We start from the raw sequence: 25,410 nt of genomic DNA, 5'->3' as shown, positions 1-25,410 counted from the left end.
AATTTTTTTTTTTTTCTTTTTTTTTTTTTTTAGTTCTGGGGACTGACCTTGGGTCTTGTGCTTGTGAATTTGAGGCCAGCTTGGGCTCCATATTGAGTTCAAGACAAGCCTGGACTATATAGTAAGACCCTGTCTCAAAAAAACCCAAAATAAAAAATATCAAAACAGTCATTATATTCTTTTGTTTACCAAATTAGTAAAAATGAAGTGTGAGCTTCTGAAGGAGAGCCAAATCAAATGTTGGGAATGTAAACTGTATCCCCTTTCTTCCCTCCCAAGGAAAGTGAGCTGATTTCCAAAGACTCTGTCTCTAGGCTGGAGGAGGGTTAGCATTCCCTATATCCCAAAGATAGAGAGAGAGAGAATGTTTTGGGACAGGTTTTTGCTACTTTGGGCTGGCCTTGGCAACTCACTATGTAGCGGTCCTCTAACTTCAATGCTGGCATTACAGGCATGCACCACCATACCTGTTTTATTCTTTTTGAAATAGCATTTTTTTTGTTTCGGTACCGGGCATCAAACTCAGGGCCTTGCGCTTGCAAGAAAGGTGCAGCACCATTGAGCTAAATCCCCAGCCCCAGGTTTATTGTTTTTATTGTTTTGTTTTGGCACTGGGGATCGAACTCAGGTCCTTGTGAGGCAGACAGCAGAACCACTGAGCTAAATCTCCAGCCCTACCAGATTTATTGCTTTTGAGATAGGTTCTTGCTGTGTTGCCCAGGTTGGCATTGAACTCTTAGGCTGAAGCCATCTTCCTACTCTAGCCTCTTGAGTAGTTGGAACTACGGAGTGTATCCTGCCGTGTCTGGCTGATCATCAGGTTTTTAATACTCCTTTTTGTAAAAGTATTTCGAGAATTTTTCAAAAGAGCTGTATTATTTATCAGAGAGCGCTTTCATATTGTGCTTCGGGGTATAGCTCAGAGATAGAGTGCCTGCGTAGCATGCATGAGGTCCGGGGTTCAATCTCTAGCACCATTAAAAAAAGGGGGAACAAAAAGAAAAATTATATGCTTATTTTTTCATTAATCCCATTCTTATTTGGGAAGTGATTTCTAAGGAAGTAACCTTAAATTGGGAACAAAGTGGCTTTATTGGGTAAGATTTTGATGCCTACTTCTAAATGTCTGGTGGTAGAGGTGTTTTGAAATGACCTATCCAAGCTGCATGCTGAAAGAGACTGTTCATCTGTGTCCCCGACACTCTCCCATCCTCTATACTCTGTATTAGAGATTGAACTCCCAAGGCCTTGTCTTTACTAGGTAAGAGCTCTACCACTGAGGTAACACACCCAGCCATTTTATTCCAAAGTCTTATTTTGATATAAAAGAACATTTCATTTATATTTATCCAAATTGTCTTAATATATAAGGGGCTGGGGATTTAGCTCAGTGGTTCTGCCACCTGCTTCACAAGCACAAGGTCCTGAGTTTGATCCCCAGAACCAAAAAAACCAAATTGTTTTAGTAGTGTCTTTTTTATCTTAAGTCCTTTTTTGGGGGAAGGTTTGAGACAGGGTCTTGCTCTGTAGTTCTGGTGGGCCTTGAACACACTATGTAGTCCATGTTGGCTTCAAACTCACAGCAATCCTCTTGCTTCAGCTTCCCACTTGAGTGCTAGGATTATAGGTATGTGCCACCACGCCTGGCTTTAGCTAAATCCTTGAACACGCACTGTATTTAGACTAGTTCTCTTAAGTCTGTCTCTTTCTGTTGTTTTATGCTGAGAATTCAGTCTCCTGTCTAGTGCATGCTAAGCATACACTCTGAACACTGAGCTACAAACCTGCCCCATAGTCTCTTTGTATGTTGTACTGTTCCTTAACATTCCATGACATTGACATATTTGAAGACTATAGACCAGTTATTTTGTTCAATGTCTTCTAATTTATCTGATATTTTCTCATGATTGAAGTTAGATAATGCATTTTTGATAGAAATACCATAGAAGTGTTTGTGTGTGGAGGGATTAAATGTGGGGTCTTTCCACCAAGTTACATCTCCATCCCTTTTATTTTTAAATTTTTTGGGGGTACCAGGGATTGAACTCAGGCCCTTGCACTTGCAAGGCAGGTGGCAGAACCACTGAACCAAATCCCTGGCCCAAAGAATGAGAATGCTTGTGTGTCTCCTTTTCAGTACCAGAAATCAAACTCTGGTGCTTGCACTTGCAAGGCAGGTGGCATGGAACCACTGAACTAAATCCCTGGCCCTTATTTTTTTTGGTGCCGGGGATTGTACTCAGGACCTTGGGCTTCCAAGGCAGGTGGCAGAACCATTGAGCTAAATCCCTGGCTCTTATTTTTCAATTTTTTATTTTGAGACAGTCTTCCTAAGTCACTGAATTTGTTTCATATGCCTAATGATCAAGTTTTATCACTGGGTTAGTGTTTCTCTAGTGTCTTGGGGACATACAAACTCTTTAAAAATATAAAATGGCATGTAATATTTACAGGATAATTGTAAGAATTAGAAATTATACATGATCATGATCAAGAGGTGGTAACCTTTATTCTTACTGTATATCCCATGTAAATTAGGTGATTTAAATATTTGAAAATTATAATTCAAAATGTTATTGAAAATGCATTGGTTTTGTTCAAATGAGAAAAGACCTCAAATTAGAGCAAAATTATTGAACATTGAAGGAAAAAAAGGCTGGTAGATTGTGTTAATGTTTATTTTTGGTGTTGGGAATAATGATGGTTTAAAAAAGTGACCCTAGTTTGTTATATTTTCCACATTTTCTGGGTGTCAAATCCAATAAAAAATTGGCTTAGTAGAAAAGCTGTCAGCACATTTTATTGTGTAAATAGGTTAGCTTTTTGATAAGTCATCTGAATGGATGAGCAATATAGAGAAAGACAGTAATGCTCATTTTCTTGGCCAAACTTTCTTTCAATCTGAGAGTTGGCCTGATGGATGTCAGAAATGGGGTGGGTACACTAACCTTGTTTTAACCTAGAATTACCAGTTGACCCTGCTTTTTCCTCTTTTTTTTTCCCAAGCTGTACAGACCTCTTGATACTTCTAGAGCTCAGCCTGGTAACTTCCCTATTATACTCTTAATTTATGTTTGGTGCTTTGTATATCCAATATTTAACTGTTTATTGAATACATAATTTTCTTCTTGACTGAGAAGGGTATTTGTATGAAAGTAAAAATAATTTAATGTTCTGATTGAAATTTAGAATTTCTTAATGTGCTAGTGCTAGTGTTGCAATACTGTGCTATTTACAGCTGTTACATGTTATCAGCTATTCTTTCAGAAGTTTAGTTTGTATTCAGGAATAAAACTTGACATCATTGCAGGGAAATGCAAAGACTGAGTCATATGCTGAAACAGCTAGGTTTTTCAGTAAATCAGTAATTAGTTTTTACATATGGCAGTGAATAGTGACTTTATAGTTAGAAATGTATGGGAGAAACAATATAAAAACGAAAATATAGGAACACGTAGGGGTTAGGGGTATAGCACAGTGGTAGAGCTTGTGCTTAGCATTCATGAGGCTATTAATAACTTCATTTTAAAACGAACAGGTTCTGTTGATTGAAGAGCTTTTTTTTTGGTTTTTTGAGACAGGGTCTCACTATGTAGTTGAGACTGACCTGGAACTCACATTGTAGCCCAGGCTGGTCTCGAACTCACGGTTATCCTCCTGCCTCAGCCTCCCGAGTGCTGGGATTACAGGCTGCACCACCACACCCGGCAAGAGCTTTTTTGTTAACATTTTATGGGATATCTTAATAAGGTCAAGGAAGACTTGTTTTTATTAATTGTATGCATTTACAAAGCACAAATAATTCTCAGGCAGTTATGAAGTTTATCAGTGCCTTTGGTTGGGGGTGTAACTCAGTGCTGGAGTACTTGCTTGGCAAGTGCAAGGCTATGAATTTCATCTCCAGCACTGCAAAACCAACAGAAATCACTACCTGTAGAGCTGATCTTTGTTGCTCTTCTTTCCCCGCCACCCTTTGTGAGTTTTAAATACTTTTTGAGAAGGATTTCAGTCAGAATCCTTAGCTTTTGTCTTTTATTTTTGCAGTACTGGGGATTGAACCCAAGCCCTCGTGATTGTATGTGCTTTGCCACTGAGCTACGTCCCCAGCCTTACCTTGATCTATCTTGTATTGTCTTGAACCAGGCACATTTTTGAAGTGATACTCATGTACCGATTGAGTGATTTTCTACAAGTGGTCCATGATTTCATTTTCCCAGATTGTTTTTTTTGAGACAGGGTTTCATTATGTAGTTCCACCTGGCCTTGAACTCACTGTGTAGCCCAGGCTGGCCTTCAGCTTGCAGTCATGGGGATCTTACTGTCTCAGCCTTTGGAGTACTGGTGTGTGCCACCATTCTTCACCTTGTTTTTGATTGTTTAATTGTTTCCCTCCCAACCCTCTTAATTTAATGGCCTTCCTTCAGGGCTTCTTTTTCCATCTGCTCAAATATCTACCTCCTACATTTTATTATGAAAATACTTTAACAAAATTTATGAGTTGACACTCATATTCACAATTACCTTTTCTCTGTTTATTATATCTTTAGCCAGCTATTATTCTCGCGTATTTTCTTTCTTTCTTTTTTCATTAAATTTATTGGTGCATTCAAAGCAAAAAATACAGTTGCATTTATCATTGAGATCTTATACCTTTACGTGATATATCTTGGTTCTTGTTTATTTTCTGTTTTATTTAGACATTAATATACTATAACTATACCCCTAGACACTTCAGCATGCATATCATTACCTAGTGTGTAATATTTGCTTATAATTTTATGTCTTTTTTTTTTTTGGTTCTGAAGATCTAACCCAGGGTCTTGCCCTGCTAGTCAAGTGCTGTAACAATGAAGTAGATTCTCAGACCATTTTCTTTGCACAAATATTCTTCCTGCTTTAGAATTCTGATAATTTTCTTTATGTACTACTGACTTTTTTCACCTTGTAAGTCTCTCTTGCCCCAACACTCGTTTCCATCTTTCTAGTTTTTGGGAGAGGTGTTGGCGACTGAACCTAGCACCTTCATACTGAACTGCATTCTTAGCTCTTTTCCTCCTTTTTTTTTTTAGACACTAAGTCACTAAATTGCTGACGCTAGCCTTAAAATTGCCATCCTCTCGCTTTAGCCTCCCCAAGTGCTGGGAATTATAGGGATGTGTCAGTATACCCAGCTTAATTTACATTTTTCTGTGTACCTCTTTTCATTTCAGACTCTCGCAGGTTTTCCAGGTCTTTAATGTGGCTTGTGTATTCTCAGTGTCCCAATCCTTGACATTGTCTCAGTTAATGAATGACAGAAATATCTCTCTTTACCTCCTTTCCTTCTTGTGGCTTACATATCATCAGCCTATACACTGCCATTGCAGCATTCTTAGATTTAAAGTAGCTTTTTCCCTCTCTGCAAGGCTGCCTGATAAATAATGGAGAGTAGACACCTAATAGAATCCTGTAACACTGGCAAGCAGTATAAGCTTGGGTAAAATATTTTAGGGGGACAGTATGGAGTAGAACTGATCCTTTCTGAACAATAAAATAGAAATTCTCTTTTTGTGACTTTTTTGGTACTAGGAATTGAACCAAGGGCTTCCCACTGATCTTCCTAGCCCTTTTAATTGTTTAGCTTTAAAGAAGGTCACAGGTCTCAGCTGGGTGTGGTGCTGCACACCTATAATCCCAGCACTTGGTGGCTGAGGCAGGAGTAAAAGCAGTGAGTTCAAAACTAGCCTGGGCTGCATAGTGAAATCAAGGCCAGCCTGAACTACATAGTGGGATTTCTTAAAAAAAAAAAAAAAAGGTTGGGCTGGGAATTTAAAATGCTCAGTGGTTCCGCAGTCTGCCTTGCAAGCGCATGGACCTGAATTCTATCCCTGGTACCAAAAAACAAACAAACCAACCAATGGTATCACTAAGTTTTCCAGACTGGGTTTGAATTTGCAGTCCTCCTGTCTCAGCCTCCCAGAATGCTAGGATTACAGGTGTGTGCCACCATTCCTTGCTCATAGTTTTTGAAAATTGGAAATTTTAAGTTTGATAGAATGATAGTTCTTTATAGATGGTTTCTTTTGAGACAGGCTCTCACTATGTAGTTCAGGCTGGCCTTGGATTTACTGTGTAGCCTAGGCTGGTCATGAACTCACTGTTCCTGGCTCAATTTATCAGGGGTGTGTGTGTGTGTGTGTGTGTGTGTAAAACGGGGATTGAACTCAGGACCTTGTGCTTGCAAGGCAGGTGGAGTGCCACTGAGCTAAATGCCCAGCCCTCAATTTATCAATTTTTAAGATAATTGATTACCCATCATCCTTCAAAGGTGAATGATTAGTATTTTTAAAAATATCATTATAAACTTAGTGATTTAAACATTTGCTAGGCTTTGGTTAACTGTTTTTGAAGTTCATATTAGCCCGTCTTTGGCTAGAGCAAGTTGCTTCAGTTTGGCTCTTGAGTACTTCGGAACATGGTCCTAGTAATCATTGGCAGTGTCTTTATAAATTGTTAGGACAAAATACTCCAGACTTATCTTGTACATTTTCTGCTTTTACTTGAAATCAGCCGTTGCTCTAAGGTCTCCTTTTTTTTTTTTTTTTGGTACCAGGGATCAAACTCAGGACCTTGCGCTTTCCAGGCAGTTAGTAGCACTACTGAGCTAAATCCCTGGCCCATGTCTCCTTGTTTTACTGGGAAGTGGTATTTAGTGATTTAAATCTGGTAACTGAGGATATTTATTGTTACTAATTTGGTCATTGAGCTCTTGTAGCTCTTCAATGAACAGGGAAGAAATTTTTTTGAAGTAAATTATCTCATGAGTTAACGTGATAGTTTTAAACTACTTTTTATTACATCTTTATCACTTTTCCACATTGAGAATCCTGGCTCTGTAAGAACTGGGAGATGGTAGAATTAGAGTATTCCTAGGTTACTCACTTTATCCCACTTTATACATGTAACATTCTAAGAAAACAACGCTAATACTACCACTAGGTCATCTCCACATTTACTGCAATCTCTGCCTTTTCTCCAGTATTGTTTTGAATTTCTCAGAAATGGTGCTGGTTCCCTCTTCATTCCAGAGTTGGTTTGTTTTTATAATATGTTCTTTTAGTGGCATCAAGTTATAAAACATTGGGTGTAAATGTCTAGATATCACTCTTGGAACAACAAGGTGGGCATTAATCTCTGTTTCTGTAAGAATTTTATGAATTTACTTAACTTTTTTTTTTTTTTTTTGCAGTTCTGAGTATTGAACCTGGGGTCTTGAATGACTCACTCAGCCTCAACCACTGAGTTTAAAAATTTTAATTTTATTCCACCTCTGATTCAAATGGGTTGAAGTCAATTGATGGAGCAAATATCTAATTAAGTATTTTCTGTATGTTTTAAGGAAACTGCTTGGTTAAGTTAAGCTGACTTTTCCACAGGAGCAAGATCACTGTTATCAAGGGCTTTCGTCTTTATCAGTACTAATGGAAAATATTCCATAACCAAGAGGCACTCTGTTTGCAGTCCTTTTACAAACCAGGGATCTCCCAACCATAGTCCATCTCCCCCTGTTCAGTACTGGGGATTGAACCCAGGACCTGTGCACTGAGCTACATCTCCATCTCTTTTTACCTTTATTTTGTTGTTGTTTTTTTAATTTTATTTTTCTAATACTTGGGATTGAACTCAGGACCTTGTACTTGTAGTGCCACTGAGCTAAATCCCTTTACTTTTTTTTTTTTTGAGACAGGATCTCACTGTATAGTTGAGACTGACCTGGAACTCACTATGTAGCCCACTAGGCTGGTCTTGAACTCACAGCGATCCTCCTGCCTCAGTCCCCCGAGTGCTGGAATTACAGGCGTGCATCACCATACCCAGGCTAAATCCCTTTACTTTTATTTTTTAATTTTTTAAAATTAAAAAAATTTTTTGGTACCGAGGATTGAACTAGGGACCTTGCGCTTGTGAGGCAGGTGGCGGCACCACTGAGCTAAATCCCTGACACCTACTTTTATTTTTGATGCAGTGTCTCATTGAGTTGTCCAGACCGGGATTAAACTTTTCCTCCTGCCTCAGCCTCCCAGAGTGCTGTGACTTGAGGTGTTGCCACCACAGATGGCTCCTTGTTGCTTGACTTTTACAATGCCTTGTGATCATTTTTTGTATGTGGGGAGCTATTGTCAGCTATGATTCTTAACATTATACAACCTTTGTTTTTGGTTAGAAAAGCACTTTGTCATGAGCTACACCCTCAAGGCTTTAACATTTTTTTATTGAGTGTTGGGTATTTAGCTTAGTGGTTCTGCCGCCTGCCTTGCAAGTGTAAAAACCCATGTTCGATCTTGGGTACCAAAAAAAAAAAATTATTTTTTTAAATTGAACTGGGGATTTAGCTCAGTGGCACTGTGCCTGCCTCAGAAGCATAAGGTCTTGAGTTTGAGCCCCAGTACAAAAAAAGAAAATTAAAAAAATATTTTCAATTCTTGCTAAATTGCTCAGGCAGGGCTCATGTTTCTTCTGCCCCAACCCTGCCTGAGTAGCTGGGATTACAGATGTGCACCTCCACTTCTGGTTTCAGTTAATGCTGTTCAAAGCATATTTTACTTGCTTGAGGTTGTCCTCGATTGAAAAAGTGACAGTGTGCAAGCTAAAGCCTGGCAAAGCTACTACTGCTTAAGGTACTGGCTGTGAGAACCACATCACCTGGATTAGTTCCATCTGGAAGTAGCAGAGATTCTCCTCTGTCTTTTTTCTTTGTAAACAATTGTAATATGCCTATATTGTGTACTCACTGTGTATTAAACTTTCTCCCATTTGGCCTTTTTTTTTGGTACAGCGGATTGAATTCAGGACCTTGCACTTAGGAGGCAGGTGCAGTGTCACTGTGCTAAATCCCACCTCCCACATTTTTTTTTTTTTTTTTTATTCAGGGATAAATTTATTTTTTTTTTTTTTTTTTTTATACCAGGGATCAAACTTGGGCCCTTGCGCCAAGCAGCGCTGGAATCACTGAGTTAAAATCCCCAGCGCCCCCCGCCTTTTTTAAAGAGATGGTCTCACTATTGTAGTTCACGTTCATCTTGATCTCACTATGTTGCCCAGGCTGACTGAAATCATGGCAATTCTGCCTAAGCCTCCCAAGTGCTGGGATTATAGGCATGAGCCATCATGCCTAGTGAAGTTTGTTTAGTAGTGACCATCAACAATATTAAAGTCAATACTCATTTGGCTCAGGTGTGGTGGCACATGCCTGTAATCCCAGTTTGTGGGAGTCTGAGGACAGAGGATTCCAAGTTTGAGGCCAGCCAGGACCACAGAACCTGTCCTCATACTCCACCACCCCCGTGGCTCTTTTGATTCTTCAGGGAAAATTCACAGGACTAGTATTGCCTGACTTCATTGGTGTTCATAACAATTTATGCCCTTTATACTTGAATGTATAGTTTTGGTTTAGTGGCTGTAAATTGTTTTGTTGGCTATAAATTCTAGGCTCATTTAGGTATTTTCTTTCTGCAGAGGGTGTTGCCCTTGACAAGTTTTTGATAATCTGATTTCTTACCTTGTGTGTCCCTTCCCATTTTTTTTGCCTGCATTCCTAATGGATGCTTGCTTTGAAGAGTCCATTGCTTTAAAAAATATCTTAGTATGGGTTGTTAGAGGTTCATATTTTCAAGTACAGTTTTCTTTCACATATTTAAAGTTTTTTTTTGTTTCAAGATTTTTCTTGAATTTTACTTTTAAGTATGTGTTTTTTTCTGTACTTTTTCCTCAGAAATTTGAATTGCTTGAAGTTGAATTATCTTTTGCCTATCGTCATTGTTTGGCTCTTTGATTTCTTGTCTCTGATTACTCTGTGTTCCTCTGTTCCTGTCTGTCTGTCTACCTGCCTACCTACCTTTCTTCCTTCCTTCCTTCCTTTCTTTCTTCCTTCCTTCCTTCCTTCCCTTTCTTTCCCTTTCTTTCTTTCTGTCTGTCTGTCTGTCTGTCTGTCTGTCTGTCTTTCTTTCTTTTCTTTCTTTTCTTTCTTTCTTTCTTTTCTTTCTTTTCTTTTCTTTCTTTCACCAGGGATTGAACTTGCAACCTTGTGCTTGTGAGGCAGGCAGCAGCATCACTGAGCTAAATCTCTGGCCCTGCCTTTCTTTTTTTTGCTGTACTGAGGATTAAACTCAGGGCTTTTGCACTGGGCTACATCCCCAGCCCTTTTAGCTTCCCCCCCACATTGGGAATCAAACTCAGGATCTTGTGCTTGCAAGGCAGATGCAATGCCACTGAGATAAATTCTGGGCCCTTAATTTTCTTTCTTTTTCTTTTTTTTTTGAGATAGGGCTAGGCTTGAAATTGTGATCCACCTGGATCAGTTTACTTGAGTTCTAGGATTACATGCATGTGCCACCATACCTAGTACTTTCTTTTTCTTGTGTTAATTTAATTTTTACTTAAAACTCCCTCACTTGCTGGCCTCAGAAGTGTGTACCTGTAGTCTCAACTGAGGAGGAAGAATTCCTTGAACCCAGGAGTTTGAGACACCAGGCTGGGCAACATAGCAAGTCCTTGTCTAAAAACAAACAAAAAAAGTTCCCTCATTTCACCCTGTTTGTTTTTTTCTTGGAATGTTAACTATTAAAAATTCAATTCTCTGCTTCTTTGTAAGCGCGAGATCCTGAGTTTGATCCCCGGTACAAAAAAAAAAAAAAAAAAATCAGTTTTATATTGATTTCCTAGTGTAGTCTTCATTTTCAGTTTTGATATGGCTATATATATATTTTTTGCTTTATTAATTTTATAACTTCAAGTCACAATTAGAAAAACTTAATAGTATTCTATCAGATGTTATTTGGTTGATTTCTTTATCAATGACTTTTTTTTAGTGCTAAGTGTCTTGTGGATCAATTTGAAACAAAAAGTAGTTTCTCTTTGTTCTACTTGTTTTTCTGGCATGTTTTCATTAGGGATGAATTATTAATCTGCTCCTTACTTTTTGTTTTTTGAGATAGTTTCTCACTAGGCTGGCCTCAAACTCACTGTGCAGCCCAGGCTGACCTTGAACTCAGGGGGATCCTCCTGCCTCAGCCTCCCTAGTATTAGAATTACAGGCATGGGCCATCACGACGGGCTTTGTTTTGTTTTGTTTTTGAGACAGGGTCTGGCCTGGAACTCACCATGTATTCTAGGCTGGCCTCAAACTCAGTGTTCCTCCTACCTTAGCCTTCCGAATGCTGGCATCACAGGCATGCTCCACTTAGCTACTCCTTACTCTTTTTATCTTGTATTACCTGACTTTTATCTTCTGACTGTTATTTTGACTTTTATCTTTTCTTGTCTATTTTTATGAAATTTCTTGGACTTAGAGAAGGCAGGCTTGGTTTCTGAGATTCCCGTTTCTGTTCCTTTTGTATTCTTTTCCCCATGAGGTTCTCCTGCCTCAGCCTCCCTGAGTGCTGGGATTACAATCATGTGCTGCCATGCCAACGCTTTTCTTTCTTTCTATATGTGTTGCTCAATTTTGATTCTTTTCACGGATTTTCTGCATTATGGGAACTGGTTAGGTTTGAAGTTTATGGTTGTTGTCTGCTCTGTAAATCTTTCTGCAGTCATTGCAGTTAGCTTGCTGTTGTAGTGGACAGAACCCTTATAAGTTCAGCTGTTATTCCCAAGTTGGCCCTTATTTTATAAGCATTACATATTTCTTGGCTACTTGGGGTTTTCCTATTCAACAAGTCAGGCAATTCATTGTTTGCTTTTGTCACATGTCACAAATTGCTACCTGGGAATCTTGTGTTTTTTGATGGCTTTTCTGTTTATGTTTTTGAAGTTCATAAGGGCTGCCTTTTTACACAGTACTTTGTTTTATATTATTGCCCGTAATAATGGGGTTTTTAGTTTTTTTCTTTTTTTTTTGAGACAAGGTCTCACTATATAGTTGAGACTGAGGTACATTCTCAGTCTTTTTATATTTTTATTTTGAGATGTTTTAATATATTCACCACATTATCTAGGCTGGCCTCAAATTTATGATCCTTTTGCTTCCTCCTCCATGACTGGTATTACAGTCATGCACCCACCATCAATGCCTGGCAAAGATGTTTTTTATAAATAAAATTCAACTATCAGGTTAAATAAATTCAGAATTGCTACAGTGTTTCCTATAATTCATATTTCAATTTCTTTTTTATTTTTAGTTTTTGTTTTTATATTGTTCATTTAAAAAATTTTTCAATAATGTAGAATACTCTAAGTAGTATCGCATTTTAGCATTTTTTTTACTCCAGTATATTCACTATGTTTAGTTGTGTTTCATCTCTTTTTTTCTTTTTCTTTTCCCTTCACCGCCCCTCCCCTTCTTCCCCTCCTCTCTCCTCTCCTCTTTTCTTTTGTGCTGGGGCTTGAACTCAGTGCCTTGACCATGCTAGAGCAATGCTCAGTCACTGAGCTATATCGCTGTCCCTTCCGGCCCTTTTTAGTTTTATTTTGGGACATGATCTGGCTGTGTTGCCCAGACTGACTAGAACTTGAGATCTTCCTGCCTCAGGTTCCCAGGTAGTTGAGATTACTACCCAGTTTGACTTAATTGGCATTTTTTTTTTTCTGTTTCATCCAAATGACTTGAGTTTAATAAAATATGCAACAAATTTTAAGCCTGGGGTTAAATATTTAGCTCATCTGGAAGAACTATTCTCTGGAAGAGCATGGGAGTTTGATCTGATTTCTTTTTCCAAAGAATCAGCGGTACTAATTGGTAAAGGATAATTTTTATAGTAGCATTATGTTGTCATTTCACTGTGTTGGGTAAGAGAGTTGTTGACATAAAATAATGCCTCTGCTTTAAAAAAAAAATAAGTTTGTTTTGAGTCAAATATGGTTCTGAAATGAGGATTCATGTTCTACTGTGAAGGGGTTACGCCAGTGTTTTTAGTCCCAGGAGGAAGAAGTCCTTACTCAGAAAATCTACCATACCCACTGGTGGAGGTGTCAGGTAGCAGGCCTGGCCTCCTGAGGGAGGCTCTTCCATAAGGTGTGGACTGGATCTTACATCATTCTCGGCCTTAGCATTGGTGGAGGCTAGAGGTGGGCTAAGCAACACATTCCAAAAAGTCTCTCTATAGTTAGATCCAGATGCAAAAGTGAAGATCAGTGGCTGTCAACGGGCCTCTGGTCGCCCGAAATCATTTTAGCTACAGCCATTCCATCTCTCCACAGTCATGATGTTCTAGTCAGCAGGACGTTTAACCTAGATGCATCTTCCTTAGAGAACCTCCGTTCAGTTATTTCGTTGACCAAGTACCATACTTTGTGCATGCAGAGGCCAAATGTTTTGTGTTCCATGGAGCAAGAGAGGCTCATTCCTAGAGTCTGAGAAAGACCAGACAGAGTAGGCAGGAAAACAGTCTTCCGGAGAGAGTAATAGTTGTTTTATCCCTTAAGGAAGACGTACCTGGACCATATTGCTATTAGCCACCGTAATCCCATTCTGAGTTATCTTTTCTTTGCATCTGATGGAATGTCTGCATAAGATATTTGAAAACATAGTAAGGCTGTTTCAGAGGTTACAGTCCCTCTCCACTTCACTTCCTCCTTTTACTTGGGGCCTGTAGTGGCTGTGTACATCCTGTCGAATGTGGGTGGCAAGGTTACCACTCACTTTGTGGCATTTGGGAAGTAGAGAGAGAGGAAGGGCTAGGCTTTCAATATCTTAATTGGCATTTTAAAATTTTCCTTTAGTCTTGAACAACCTGAAATCTTTCTTTGTCTTCCCTAATATTGGAAATTTCAAACAAATACAGAGTGGTTTTGTTTGTTTGCTTTTGTTTTGGTACTGGGGATTGAACTTGGGACCTTGTGCTTGTGAGGCAGGTGACGGAACCACTGAGCTAAATCCCTGGCCATTACAGAGTAGTTTTTGTATAAAATGTTCAACTTGTGTTTGATTTTTCATGATTAGATTCAGGTTGTAGATCTCTGATGGGTAAACTGTAAATGATAACACTGAATATTTCTGGAGCATCATAAATGGGGGGGCTTAAGCTGTCTGTGTGTGGCTCATTGAATCTGTTGATTTTCATTATTCAATCTGGATTTTGTCTACTTCCTTTAATTTACTGTTATGTGTTTTCTAGCAACTAATAGTCTTTGGGGAGATATTTTAAAATCGCAGGTAAACAGCTTGTTCCTTATACAATATTCCCTTTTAGAGTTAGCATTCATTAATGATTCTTTTTGTTTTGAAACTGGGTCTTGCTGTGTAGTTTAGGCTGGACTTAAACTCAACTATATAGCTCAGGCAGGCCTCACTCACAGCAATCCTCCTGCCTCAGCCTCGTGAGTGCTGGGATTACAAGTGCATGCCACCACTCCTGCTTCATTAATGATTCTTGTCTCAACCCATTTTTTGTTTTGTTTTTTTTGTTTGTGGTACTGGGCATTAAACCCTAAGACTTCACCTATTCTAGGTGAATGCTGTCCACTGAACTACACTCTCAGCCCTGAATCAGGTTGTAAAATGTATAGGTTGTAAAATGGAGATGTTCTGAGTCCTCTGCTCCTGCTTAGTAGTTTTTTTGTCTTATGCTTTATTTAATGACTTTTCTTTTCATATTGACTGATTGCGGTACAGGGGGTGGAACTCAGGCCCTCCTGCATGGTAGGCAAGTACTTTGCCACACAGATATACTCTAGCTCAGAATTAACATATTAAAAAGTTTACTTTTACTGGTCATCTAAGAAATAAAAATCAAACTAAATGCGTTTTTGAGGATGTTGCTTGGTATTTACCCCAGGGCCTTATATTTTGAGGGGAGTGTTAAAGGGTGCTTGATACCTTTCCCCAGGCCTTGGATGTGTCAGGCATATACTCTACTAATGAATTGTAACCCTAGCCCTTAAATGTCAGTTCTGTTAATTAATATGACCTTATTCTTTAAGTGCCCATTTTTAGGAAAGTACTGAGAAAGTAAGTTCTTTCATATATTGATGGCTGTTTTCATGTTTGTAGACTAGTTGCAGGGCATTTTTAAATTAGGGTAAAGTACATTTTTTGAATCTGAGACTCAGGGAATGGAGATACTGGTGTTAGGAAAACTACTCATGTAGGCTTAGTTTATGGCTACTAATGGTCTGTTTTCTTCCATTTGTTCATTCATTCATTTATTAATTTTTTATATTTTTGGTACCAGGTATCAAACTCGGGACCTTGTGCTTATGAGGCAGGCAGTGGAACCACTGGGCTAAATCCCTAGCCCTCATTCATTCATTTATCTTTGCAGTATTTGAGATTGAACCTGGGCCTTAAACACTGAGCTACATCTCACTTCTTTTTTTACGTTTTATTTTGATACATGGTCCTGCTAACCACCAGTTTGTCCAGGTGGGGTTTAAATCTGCAGTCCTCCAGCCTCAGCCTTGAAGAGTGCTGGGATTATAATGTGTGCAACCGTGCCTGACTCAGTGGTCTACTCTGATTCAGAAAAGGTTGCCATTACACAGTATTAAAATTCTAATGTACTACCATATTTCTAGAGCTCATCTTCCTCTATAGTTTTGTCCTCTTGTATCCATTTATCATGCCAATGGTTCTTTCAGCTGTAGCAGTGGGACTTCTGAGTAAGGGTGGAGAATGATTGTCTTGTGTGCAGTAGGTACAATGAGAGTGCATTTAAGGGCCTTATATATACTGAGAAGTACTGAGGTAAAATTGTCAGTGTGGACACTGAGTTTCTGCAGAACCATCATTCTGGGTGTGATGTAGCAGCTGTATAGCAGTTCTACTGGGGTTACAGCAGGCATACACTGGAATGACAAAATTGACCATTAAATTGTCTAGAACAGGCTGCAAGTGCTGAAATTTGTGTAATTATTCATTCACATAGGCTGGAAAGTTCTCGTGAAAAGTGTAATACATTGCAAAAAGTGCCAACAACTCTCCCCTCACTTTGTGAGATTACTTGAAATTAGCTCAGTATATATTAAAATCCAAGAAGAAAAGGTATTCATTTGTTCCTTGTGGTGTGTGGCATTTTTGCTTCAAAAATCATTCAGTGAGCTGTTTAGAGTTTTAGATACATTTGTGTTAGCAGTTAATAAAGACTTTAGTTAAGAAGGGTAATTTTAAAAAGAAACTTTTAAAAATGTAGTTCAGGCTGGCCCTGAATTCCCAGCAGTCCTCCTCCCTCAGCCTCTCAAGGGGTGGGACTACAGGTGTGTGCCACCACACCCGGCTAATAAACTTTTAATGAATGAATGAATGAAATTTTGCTGTACTGAGGACTGAACCCAGGGCTTTCACAGTTAGCTACATCCCCATCCCCCTTTTTATTTTCAAGTCCTCCAATTTATGATCCTCTTTGCTTACAGGCTCCCAGAGTGCTGGGATTGCAGGTGTGTACCGCCATGCCTGGCCAAAAAAATGAATTATTTTAAGTAATTTTAGACTCACTAGAAAATTGTATGGAGTTAGGACAAGGAGTTCATGTATACCCCTCACTTAATTTCCCTTTCATTGTAGTCATGGTATCTTTGTCAAAACTAAGATACCAAATAGATATATTGTTATTAAGTCATTGAGTGAAAGAGCAATAATAGTTTTTAAATTAAAATATCACAGAAAGAAACCTTAACAATTCAGTAATTTTAAGTTAAAAGTTTTGTTTTGAGACAGGGTTTTACTCTGTAGTTCAGGCCTAACCCAGGCTGGCCTACCTTTTTTTGAGACGGTCTCACTATGTAGGTGAGACTGACCTGGAACTTTTTGTTTGTTGTTGTTGTTGTTGTTGTTTTGAGATAGGGACTCATGATGTAGTTGAATCTGACCTGGAACTCACTGTGTAGCCCAGGCTGTTCTCAAACTCACAGTGATCCTCCTGCCTCAGCCTCCCAAGTGCTGGGATTATAGGCATGCACCACCAGGCCCAGATGACCTGGAATTTATTATGTAGCCCAGGCTGGTCTTGAACTCACAGTGATCTTCCTCCGAGTGCTGGGTTTATAGGTGTGCACCACCATGCCTGGCTGGCCTACCATTCTTGATCCTCCTGCCTGAGCCTCCTGAGTGCTGAGATTGCAGATACATAACACTATGCCTAGCTAGTAATTTGATTTACAAAAACAAAATAGATTTTGAAGAAGGGCGTGGTGGCGCAGGCCTGTAATCCCAGCACTCGGGAGGCTGAGGCAGGAGGATCCTGTGATTTCAAAACCAGCCTGGGCTACATCGTGAGTTCCAGGTCAGTCTCAGTCTCAACTACATAGTGAGACCCTGTCTCAAAAAACAAAAAAAAAAAAAAAACAAACAAAAAAAACCACCCCAAAACAAAATAGATTTTGAATGAAGAAAATAATTGGAAGAGCATTTTCTGTAGTGGTGATTAATTTTAGTGCTTAAAATTTTTTAAAATTAAAAATGTCTGAAATTGGGCTGGGGATTTAGCTCAGTGATTCTGATGCCTTCCTCATAAGCTCAAGGTCCCAAGTTTGATCCCCGGTAAAAAAAAAAAAAAAAAAAAAGTGTGAAACTGTTTACAAAAGCAATTAAAAACATATTTTCTTTTCAGCTAAATATAGCCTCTTTTGGTCAGAACTGATCAGATTACCTTTTTAGATTGGACAGTAGAACTTTTTTTTTTTGTACTGGGAATTGAAGTCAGGATTTCTGCTTGTGAGGTAGGCACTGTGCCACTTAGCTAAATCCCCACCTGCAGACTTTTTTGGATACCAGGGCTCGTTGCAAGCTTGCATCTGGGCAATTGTTTCCATGACAGGTGTTTTTGTAAAAATTACAACAATTCAAAAAATTAAATAAAAGAAAACATAGTATTCATATAATTTTTTTTTTTTTTTTTTTTTTTTTTATTGTATTGAAACAGGGCCTGTAGTTTAGATTGCCCTGGAACTCACTATGTAGCCCAGGCTAGTCTCGAACTTGCAGCGATTCTCCTGTCTCAGCCTCCTGAGTGCTGGGAGCTCTCAGCTTTTTTAAAAAAGAAAATTTACTTTTTGGTTAGATTTTGGGACAGAGTCTTGATAAGTTGTCCAGGCTGGCTTAAAACTTGTGCTTCTCCTGTTTTAGCCTCCCAAGTAGCTGGGATTACAGGAATGTACCACTGTGGCTAGCTCCATTGATATTTTTCTGTTTTATCTTGTGCTGGTTTCCCCTACCCTTTCTTCTAGGGAAAGACAATCCAAATAAGCTTCATGATCAGTGAAGATGAAAGAGAACTTTTGGTCATTTAGTCAAAGGACTGGATCCTTTCTCCTGTTTAACTAAATGCTTACTTATCTTATTGAACAGGTTGTATGCAGCTGAAAGACCTAAATTCAGGATCTTTTTTTTTTTTTAAGTTAATCACTATTTCTATTATATACTGCTTATTGCTTGAGTGCTTTGTCTACTTGACCCAGAGTTTAGTATCTAACATTTTTGTTGCTCAAATCTTTACTACTTATATGTGTTTTCCAGGCCACAGCTGAACAGATGCGTCTTGCTCAAGTGATCTTTGATAAGAATGATTCTGATTTTGAAGCTAAAGTTAAACAGGTATGTTTCTGGCAAAGGATACCATGATTTTTGTATTTTATTTTTATTTTGCTTAAAATAATTTCATTAGAGATTTTAGTTTTGAAGTATGTTTCTTGCTTACTTTCAACTCATATCTCTGCTAGATTTTTGTGGGATACTTGGGATCTTGTGCTTGTGAGGCAGGTGGTGGAACCACTGAGCCAAATCCCCAGCCCCCTCTGCTAGATTTTTAATTAAAAAATTTTTCTTTGAGATAGGGACTTGCTGTGTAGTTCAGGCTGGCCTTGAACTCACTGTGTAGCCCATAGTGGCCTCAGTCTCACAGTGATCCTTCTGCCTCAGCTTCCCGAGTGCTGGGATTATAGATGTGCTCCACGACACTTAGTCCTCTGTGCTATATTTTGTACTCATGTCTAAATGCTTTGATTGGCAGCCAGGTGAGGGAGTATGTTCGTCCTCTTGACAATAGAATCTTTGAGTTACTAATGTGTATTTATTTGTAAACACTAGGTTTCACATTTGTGAAAACACACTTATACTTTATATACAAAATATATAACATTTGGTACATTGGGAAATTAGGGAAGAACTGGATTGCCTTTTCTTATATGAATGTGATTTCAAACTTGGAAAAGTATAAAGTCAAATTGTACTATCTTCATTTAAAACTTTAATGAGAGGTCTTTTTGACAAATTAATCTTAATTTCATATGCTTCTTTACTAATTTCAAGAAAGCAAGCTATGCCCCTTCCTCAGTAGTTGTCTTCTAATAGTTGTTCTTTGGATCAGATGTCCCATGGTATACTACTTTACTATGTAGATTCTTTGTTCTCATAGTTGTTAACCATATACTAATAGTAATTTTCTTCAAAGGTCATAGAAACTTTATGTATGTATGTATGTATGTATGTATGTGGTGCTGGGGCTCAAACTCGGGACCTTGTGCTTGTGAGGCAGTTGCAGTGCCACTGAGCTAAGTCCTTGACCCTAAAAACAATTTATTACAGTCATAGCTGCTTATAGTAGCATATGCGTAGTCCTAGCTACTTGCTTAAGATAAGATTATTGTTTCTGCCTAGGAATTTGAGACCAGCTTGGATAACCAAGTGAGACCTTGTCCCTTCCCTTCACTCATTCTCTGGAATGAGACCCAGGAACAGCTTGAGACCAGGCTTGTTCTTTATATATTGCTTCTTATCTGAATAGCATAGCAGTATAGCAGTATACAAAATGGATCATTGGTCTGGAATTCTTTTGTACATTTGTTTTGGTGTAGAGTTGCAGAATGAAGTTCTGACTATTGGTTTTTCTTATCCAGTAACTGGGCAAATATTCTTGCTGACTGGTCATTTTAATAATTCCATGTGGCAAGCAGTATGGATTATTTATATATTTATTTTTTATTTTTTAAAAAATTATTTTTTGGGGGGTACTGGGGATTGAACTCAGGCCCTTGTGCTTGTGGGGCAGGTGCTGGAACCACTGAGCTAAATCCCCAGCCCCCCAAGATTAATTTTATTGGTACATTTAAGATATACAATGTAATGACATTCGTCATTGGAAATTTGCACCTTTACATAATCCATCTTGGTTCTTATTTTTCGGATTATTTATGTATTATTAGTAGATATCCAAACACAAAAGCACTGGAAAGCTATAGAGTAGGTAGAATTTTTTCTGTGAGGTAAAATGAGGAGAGGAAAATGGAGGCTCAGTCCTGTAGTCTAAAAAGAGGCCTTCATTTTAGACAGTCTTTTTTATCAGTTAGCTTTGTGATCATAGACAAATCTCTTGAATGTTAGGGTCAAGTTGTTTTAAACTTTAGCTAACTAGTACATAATAAAAGAAATGTAATGAAAATACAATAGAATCATGAATTTGTGCACTGATACTTGAGAAACTTTTGCCTCATCCATGACTGTTTCTTTTTTCTTTTTTTTTTGGTACCAGGGATTGAACTCGGGTCCTTGTGCTTGCAAGGCAGGCCACAGAACCGCTTAGCTAAATCCCCAGCCTTTTTTTTTTTTTTTTTTTTTTTTTTTTTGGTGATAGGGCCTCACTGTGTAGTTGAGACTGACCTGGAACTCCCTGTGTAGCCAGGCTGGTCTAGAACTCACAGCAGTTCACCTGCCTCTGCTTCCTGAGTGCTGGGATTACAGGCCTGCACCAACATGCCTAGCTATCTATGACTGTTTTAATGAAGGAATTGCTAAATAATTACTCTCCCCTACTAAAGAGAATGGACTGAGCTGTGGTCACTTTATACACAGTACCGTGCTAAAGCTTTTTGAGAAAATAGCATATCCAGGAGTACAAAATTCTACTTGTAAACTTTGGGTTTTAACTTTGTATGCACTGTATTGTGTTGTGCCCCATCCTCCATTGAATCCAGGGCTTTAGCACTAAGCCACTTTCTCAGCTTTTTTTTTTTTTTACATTTTTGTTTTTGAGACTGGTTTTTAGTAAATTGCTGTATTTAAACAGAGAAATCTCAAAATTAAGTGTCCTTTTTTGGCTCTCCCTAACCATTTGACAATTCTTTGAATAGCTTATGGAAGTGACGGGGAAAAATCAGGATGAATGCATAGTGGCCCTACATGACTGTAATGGAGATGTCAACAAAGCTATTAATATATTGCTGGAAGGGAATTCAGACACAGTAAGTATTATTAATTGATTTGTAATGCTAAGATTTGTCTCCAGTTTCATATATTTTGAGCTTCTCTTTGGATGGGAGTAGGAGTACAGGTGATTTGGGATTCTATCTTGTATTTGTTTTAAGTAAGAATACAAACTTGTATATGTGTTGCTGAAGTAGGCACTGTGCTGCCAAAGCAAGCACAAGAACACTAACTTGAAATGACTGAATACTTGAAAGAGAATTTGCTGATGCATTCTAGCCTTACAGTTTCTGAAACTGTCTGGGCCTGTGGACATTTCACCACCTGAAAAACTTTTGGCTCCATCCTGATCATGTTTCTTCCTTTCAGTTGGGTCTTAAATATCGTTACACCTCTAACAGACAACCAAGATTTTCTCTGTGTTGATGTGTGACTATTTTATGGATACATTCTCTTGACAGCTCAACATAGACACATCAACACACACAAACAGCAGTAAAATAAGTTTTTGTCTTTTTTATTTGTTCTTTTCCAGACAGTCATACTACAATAGTTCAGGCCAGCCTTGAACTCACTGCATAGCCCACACTGGCCTCAAACTTCTAGTCCACCTACCTGAGCCTGCCATAGTGCTGAGTTACAGACTTGCAACACTGTGTCTAGCCTCAGCCTTTTGTTTTTTATTTGTATGCAGGAATGTATGTATGCATGCTTTCATTCAGATTTTTGAGACAGGGTCTCACTATGTAGCCCAGGGTGGCCTTGAATGCACTGTGTAGCCCAGGGTGGGCTTGAATTCATGGTGATCATCCTGCATCAGTCTCCTGAGTGCTAGGATTACAGGTGCACCACCATACCTGGCAGCCTTTTGTTTTTAACCTTAAAGTTTGGTGAATGAGGGCCGGGGATTTAGCTCAGTGGTTCTGCTGCCTGCCTCGCAAGCGCAAGGACCCAAGTTCGATCCCTGGTACAAAAAAAAAAAAAAGTTTGGTGAATGTACAGGCATAGTAATGCTTATCTTTTTGATTCTAAGAAGGGTACATCTAAAGCCATATCCATTTGTGAAATGGATTTAGCCTAATCCATTTCTCTTTAGAAATTGCATATCATACATTCTCTTTATTTATATTTTGAGACAGTTCTTGCTATATATTCCAGGCTAGCCTTTAAAAAGTGTGCTTGTTTGAAGGTGAGGGCTGAGAGTAATGGAGAAACAGAGATTAAAGTCCTTTTGAATTTCTGTTTACTTAAGATATTCTATGAGGCATCCTTTTCTTTTTTCTTCTATTTTTTTGAGACACGGACTCATCTCACTGTGTAGCTCACACTGTCTTCAGACTTAACGATCCTCCTGCATCAGTCTTTTGTCCACTGTCTTCGTTTCTGTCTTGGTTGCTGTCTGCAGCTTTTAGGGCAAACCAGGTGTAGTAACTTTTCCCTTGACTACTGCAGTTAATTGGTCAGGGTGACAGTATAAACACTATGGGGTTGCTAGGAGCAAGAGTGTTTCCTAAGTCATTGAGGCAAACATCTTGTTCTCTTGGCTAACCCTATTATATAACATGATCTTCTGAAACAAGATTCCTAGCTTGAAAAGGTGTTAAGTAGGATGTTCTTGACACCCTCCCCTGCCCCATGGTACTGGAAGTGCTGAGCTATATCTTTAGCACTTTTTATATTTTGAGACAGAATTGTACTAAGGCTCACTTGGAATTTGTGATCCTCCTGCCTCAGCCTCCTATCTAAGATTACAGGCATGCAACACTGTGCCTGGCTCTTGTCCTGTTTGTTTATTTTTGTGCAAGGGATTAAACTCAGGACTTTGCACTTGCTGGGCAGGCCTGGTGCCACTAAGCTAAATCTCTGGCCCACTTGTCCTATTTTTAAGGATGAATTTTTCTCCTTAACATGTTCCCACCAGTTTGAATCACTGGTGGTACATGCATAACTGTCCTATCTGGTAGCTTGTACCACTGGTGGTGTAAACGGTTTCAATCACTTTTATTAAGAAAATTAAAAGCTAGCTGCCTGATGGGCAGTCATGCTGTACCTCTCTGGTGGTTCAAGCCACCCAGCAGCAAGACATATAAATTATGGCCCTATTGTGAACAAGTTAAAGGTTAGCTGTCTCAAAGGAAAATATTTAACATGATCATCATTACCGAAACGTTTTTTTTTTTTTGGTACCAGGGCTCAAACTTAGGACCTTGCACTTGCAAGACAGGTGCGGAGTCACTGAGCTAAATCCCTGGCCCTGTGAAGCTTTTGTTTTATGATATTTTGTTTGGGTGACAAAATAGAAGTATTAGTCCCTGGCATTAATATACTTAGCTTGGTTTTACTAAATTTTTTTGGTAGTTCTTGTCACAAAGGTGTGTAATTTTGAACAAGCTAGCCTTCAAAGCTGCTTTTCTGGTTACTAAAATGTGAAATCCTTTTAGGATTTCTTTAGACATCGTTTACAAGTAGTAAAATGTGGATGATAAAAGTTGCCAGAAGATCTTTTGGATATTTTTTGTAATTATCTGGTTTACTTTGAAATACTGCATACATGCATTTGAAGAATGTTGTGCAAAATGCAATAATCTCTTTCATGTTTATGATGGTATAGACCAACTGCCTCCTTACAGGTTTCATACCCTAATTCCTCTCCATAAATGGATTGTTATTCGTTTGTGTAGAGTTCACAAGCTGTTTGCTGGAGGTATATCCTTTGTTGAATAAAATGGGATGAGGTGTTTCTCTTTTTCAAATGTTTTGCATAGAAAGCTGGCTACTTTGGAATGATAAAACACCTTTAGGTCTGGCTCTATAAAGATGTACATTACACACACACTTACACGCGTATACACATTTTGCCAACTGTAGTTTGTGTAGTTTTTCTAGAACCTTTGGAATTTTTTGCTATAAGATCGTATAAGAATAAGATTCTATCTTAAATAATTATGTAATACACAGCATTCATATTAGTGAACTTAATTGAGGGTTTTTAAAAATTAATTGAGTTATACTGTGGAATTTTTTTTAATCTGGAAAAAATGAACTATAGCTTTAATTAGAAAAGCAGTGCAGAAAGATATAAACATTAAGTGAAATTAAGTCTTTATTAGATAACTACTATTACTTTCTTTAGCACATACACAGAAGCACCTATTTGAACTTTAAAAAATATTTAATTATACACTGTTCACTGATCTTTATTTACACCAAGCACCTCTTTGTGTATTTGTATAACTATCTGCATAGAGCTTCCTTTATGGATGTGCTGGATAATGTTCTAAATGATATGTTTTGGGACTGTCTCCTCCCTCCCTCATTCTGTTAACTCTTGTCTGTGGATAAATGTCTGGATAATTATCAGATTATTTTATTTGAATAAAAGCCTAAATGTAGAGTTGCTGAATAAAAAACTGTCCATCAGTTAAAACTTGGAAACTGTTATCAAATATCTTTGTAGAAAGGTTAAAATAGAGGAATGCTCATTAGAAATGTTCAAGAATATGTTATTGTTCTACCTTATCAAGTGCCAGTATCTTTAGTCTTTTTTTTGAGAGACAAGGTCATGTTGTGGCCTCAAGCTGTCCTTGAACTTAATTTGTAGCCCAGGCTGGCCTTGAACTCACAGTGATCCTCCTGCCTCAGCCTCCCTAGTGCTGGGATTACAGGCACACATCACCACACCTGGCCAGTATCTTTAGTCTTTATCAAAGTTTAAAGGTAGAAAAATTGTTTTAACTTTTACTTTTTTGCTTCCAGTCATTGTACATCTACTTAAATAAATGAATTCATCAGATATTTGTAGAAGGCCAAAAAAAAAAAAATCATTAAAAAGGTTTTGAAGCTGAATTCTGCTATTTTGGAAATATCAGCTATATCACTTGAATTTTAGTTTACTTGGATAATGTTACTGGTTTTCTTAAGCTTTCTGAAACTTGGGCCAGGGATTTAGTTCAGTGGTCTGCCACCTGCCTCGCAGACGCAAGGACCTGAGTTCTATCCCTGGTACCAAAAACAAACAAACAAACAAAAAACCCCCAAAAGATTTCTGAAACTTAAAATGCCTTAGCTTCCTGAATGCTGGGATTATAGGGATGTGCCACTAGTATATATTGCTTGATATATTTTATTTTCTGGTACTGAAGATACCTCTTTTTACATTTTTTATTTTGATATGTGGTCTTGCTGTGTTGCCCAGGCTGGTCTCATGATTTCTGTCCTCCTCCCTCAGCCTTCCAGATTGCTGGGATTATAGGAGAAGGCTACCATGTCGGGTGGTGCTTAATATTCTTTTTTTTTTCCCT

General features: G+C 38.4%; 1 protein-coding gene across 6 annotated transcripts in view; it reads left to right on the top strand.

Moving 5' to 3' along the window:
* The window catches only part of Ubap2 (ubiquitin associated protein 2), a 118,858-nt gene that overhangs the window by 26,924 nt on the left and 66,524 nt on the right, over positions 1-25,410 (top strand). For 3 of the 6 annotated variants that reach the window (XM_010619219.3, XM_033759027.1, XM_033759028.1), the window contains 3 exons: positions 3,007-3,043; positions 18,428-18,505; positions 21,037-21,147. In XM_010619219.3, the coding sequence (XP_010617521.1) occupies positions 3,007-3,043; positions 18,428-18,505; positions 21,037-21,147 (226 nt within the window). The remainder of the gene's footprint in view (positions 1-3,006; positions 3,044-18,427; positions 18,506-21,036; positions 21,148-25,410) is intronic. The other 3 variants (XM_010619220.3, XM_010619216.3, XM_010619218.3) reach the window with 1 other exon arrangement.

This window comes from Fukomys damarensis, unplaced genomic scaffold (assembly GCF_012274545.1).
Source record: "Fukomys damarensis isolate Sample0158 unplaced genomic scaffold, DMR_v1.0_HiC HiC_scaffold_36, whole genome shotgun sequence".
Classification (NCBI taxonomy): domain Eukaryota; kingdom Metazoa; phylum Chordata; class Mammalia; order Rodentia; family Bathyergidae; genus Fukomys; species Fukomys damarensis.
This window is presented reverse-complemented; position numbering and strand designations above follow the sequence as displayed.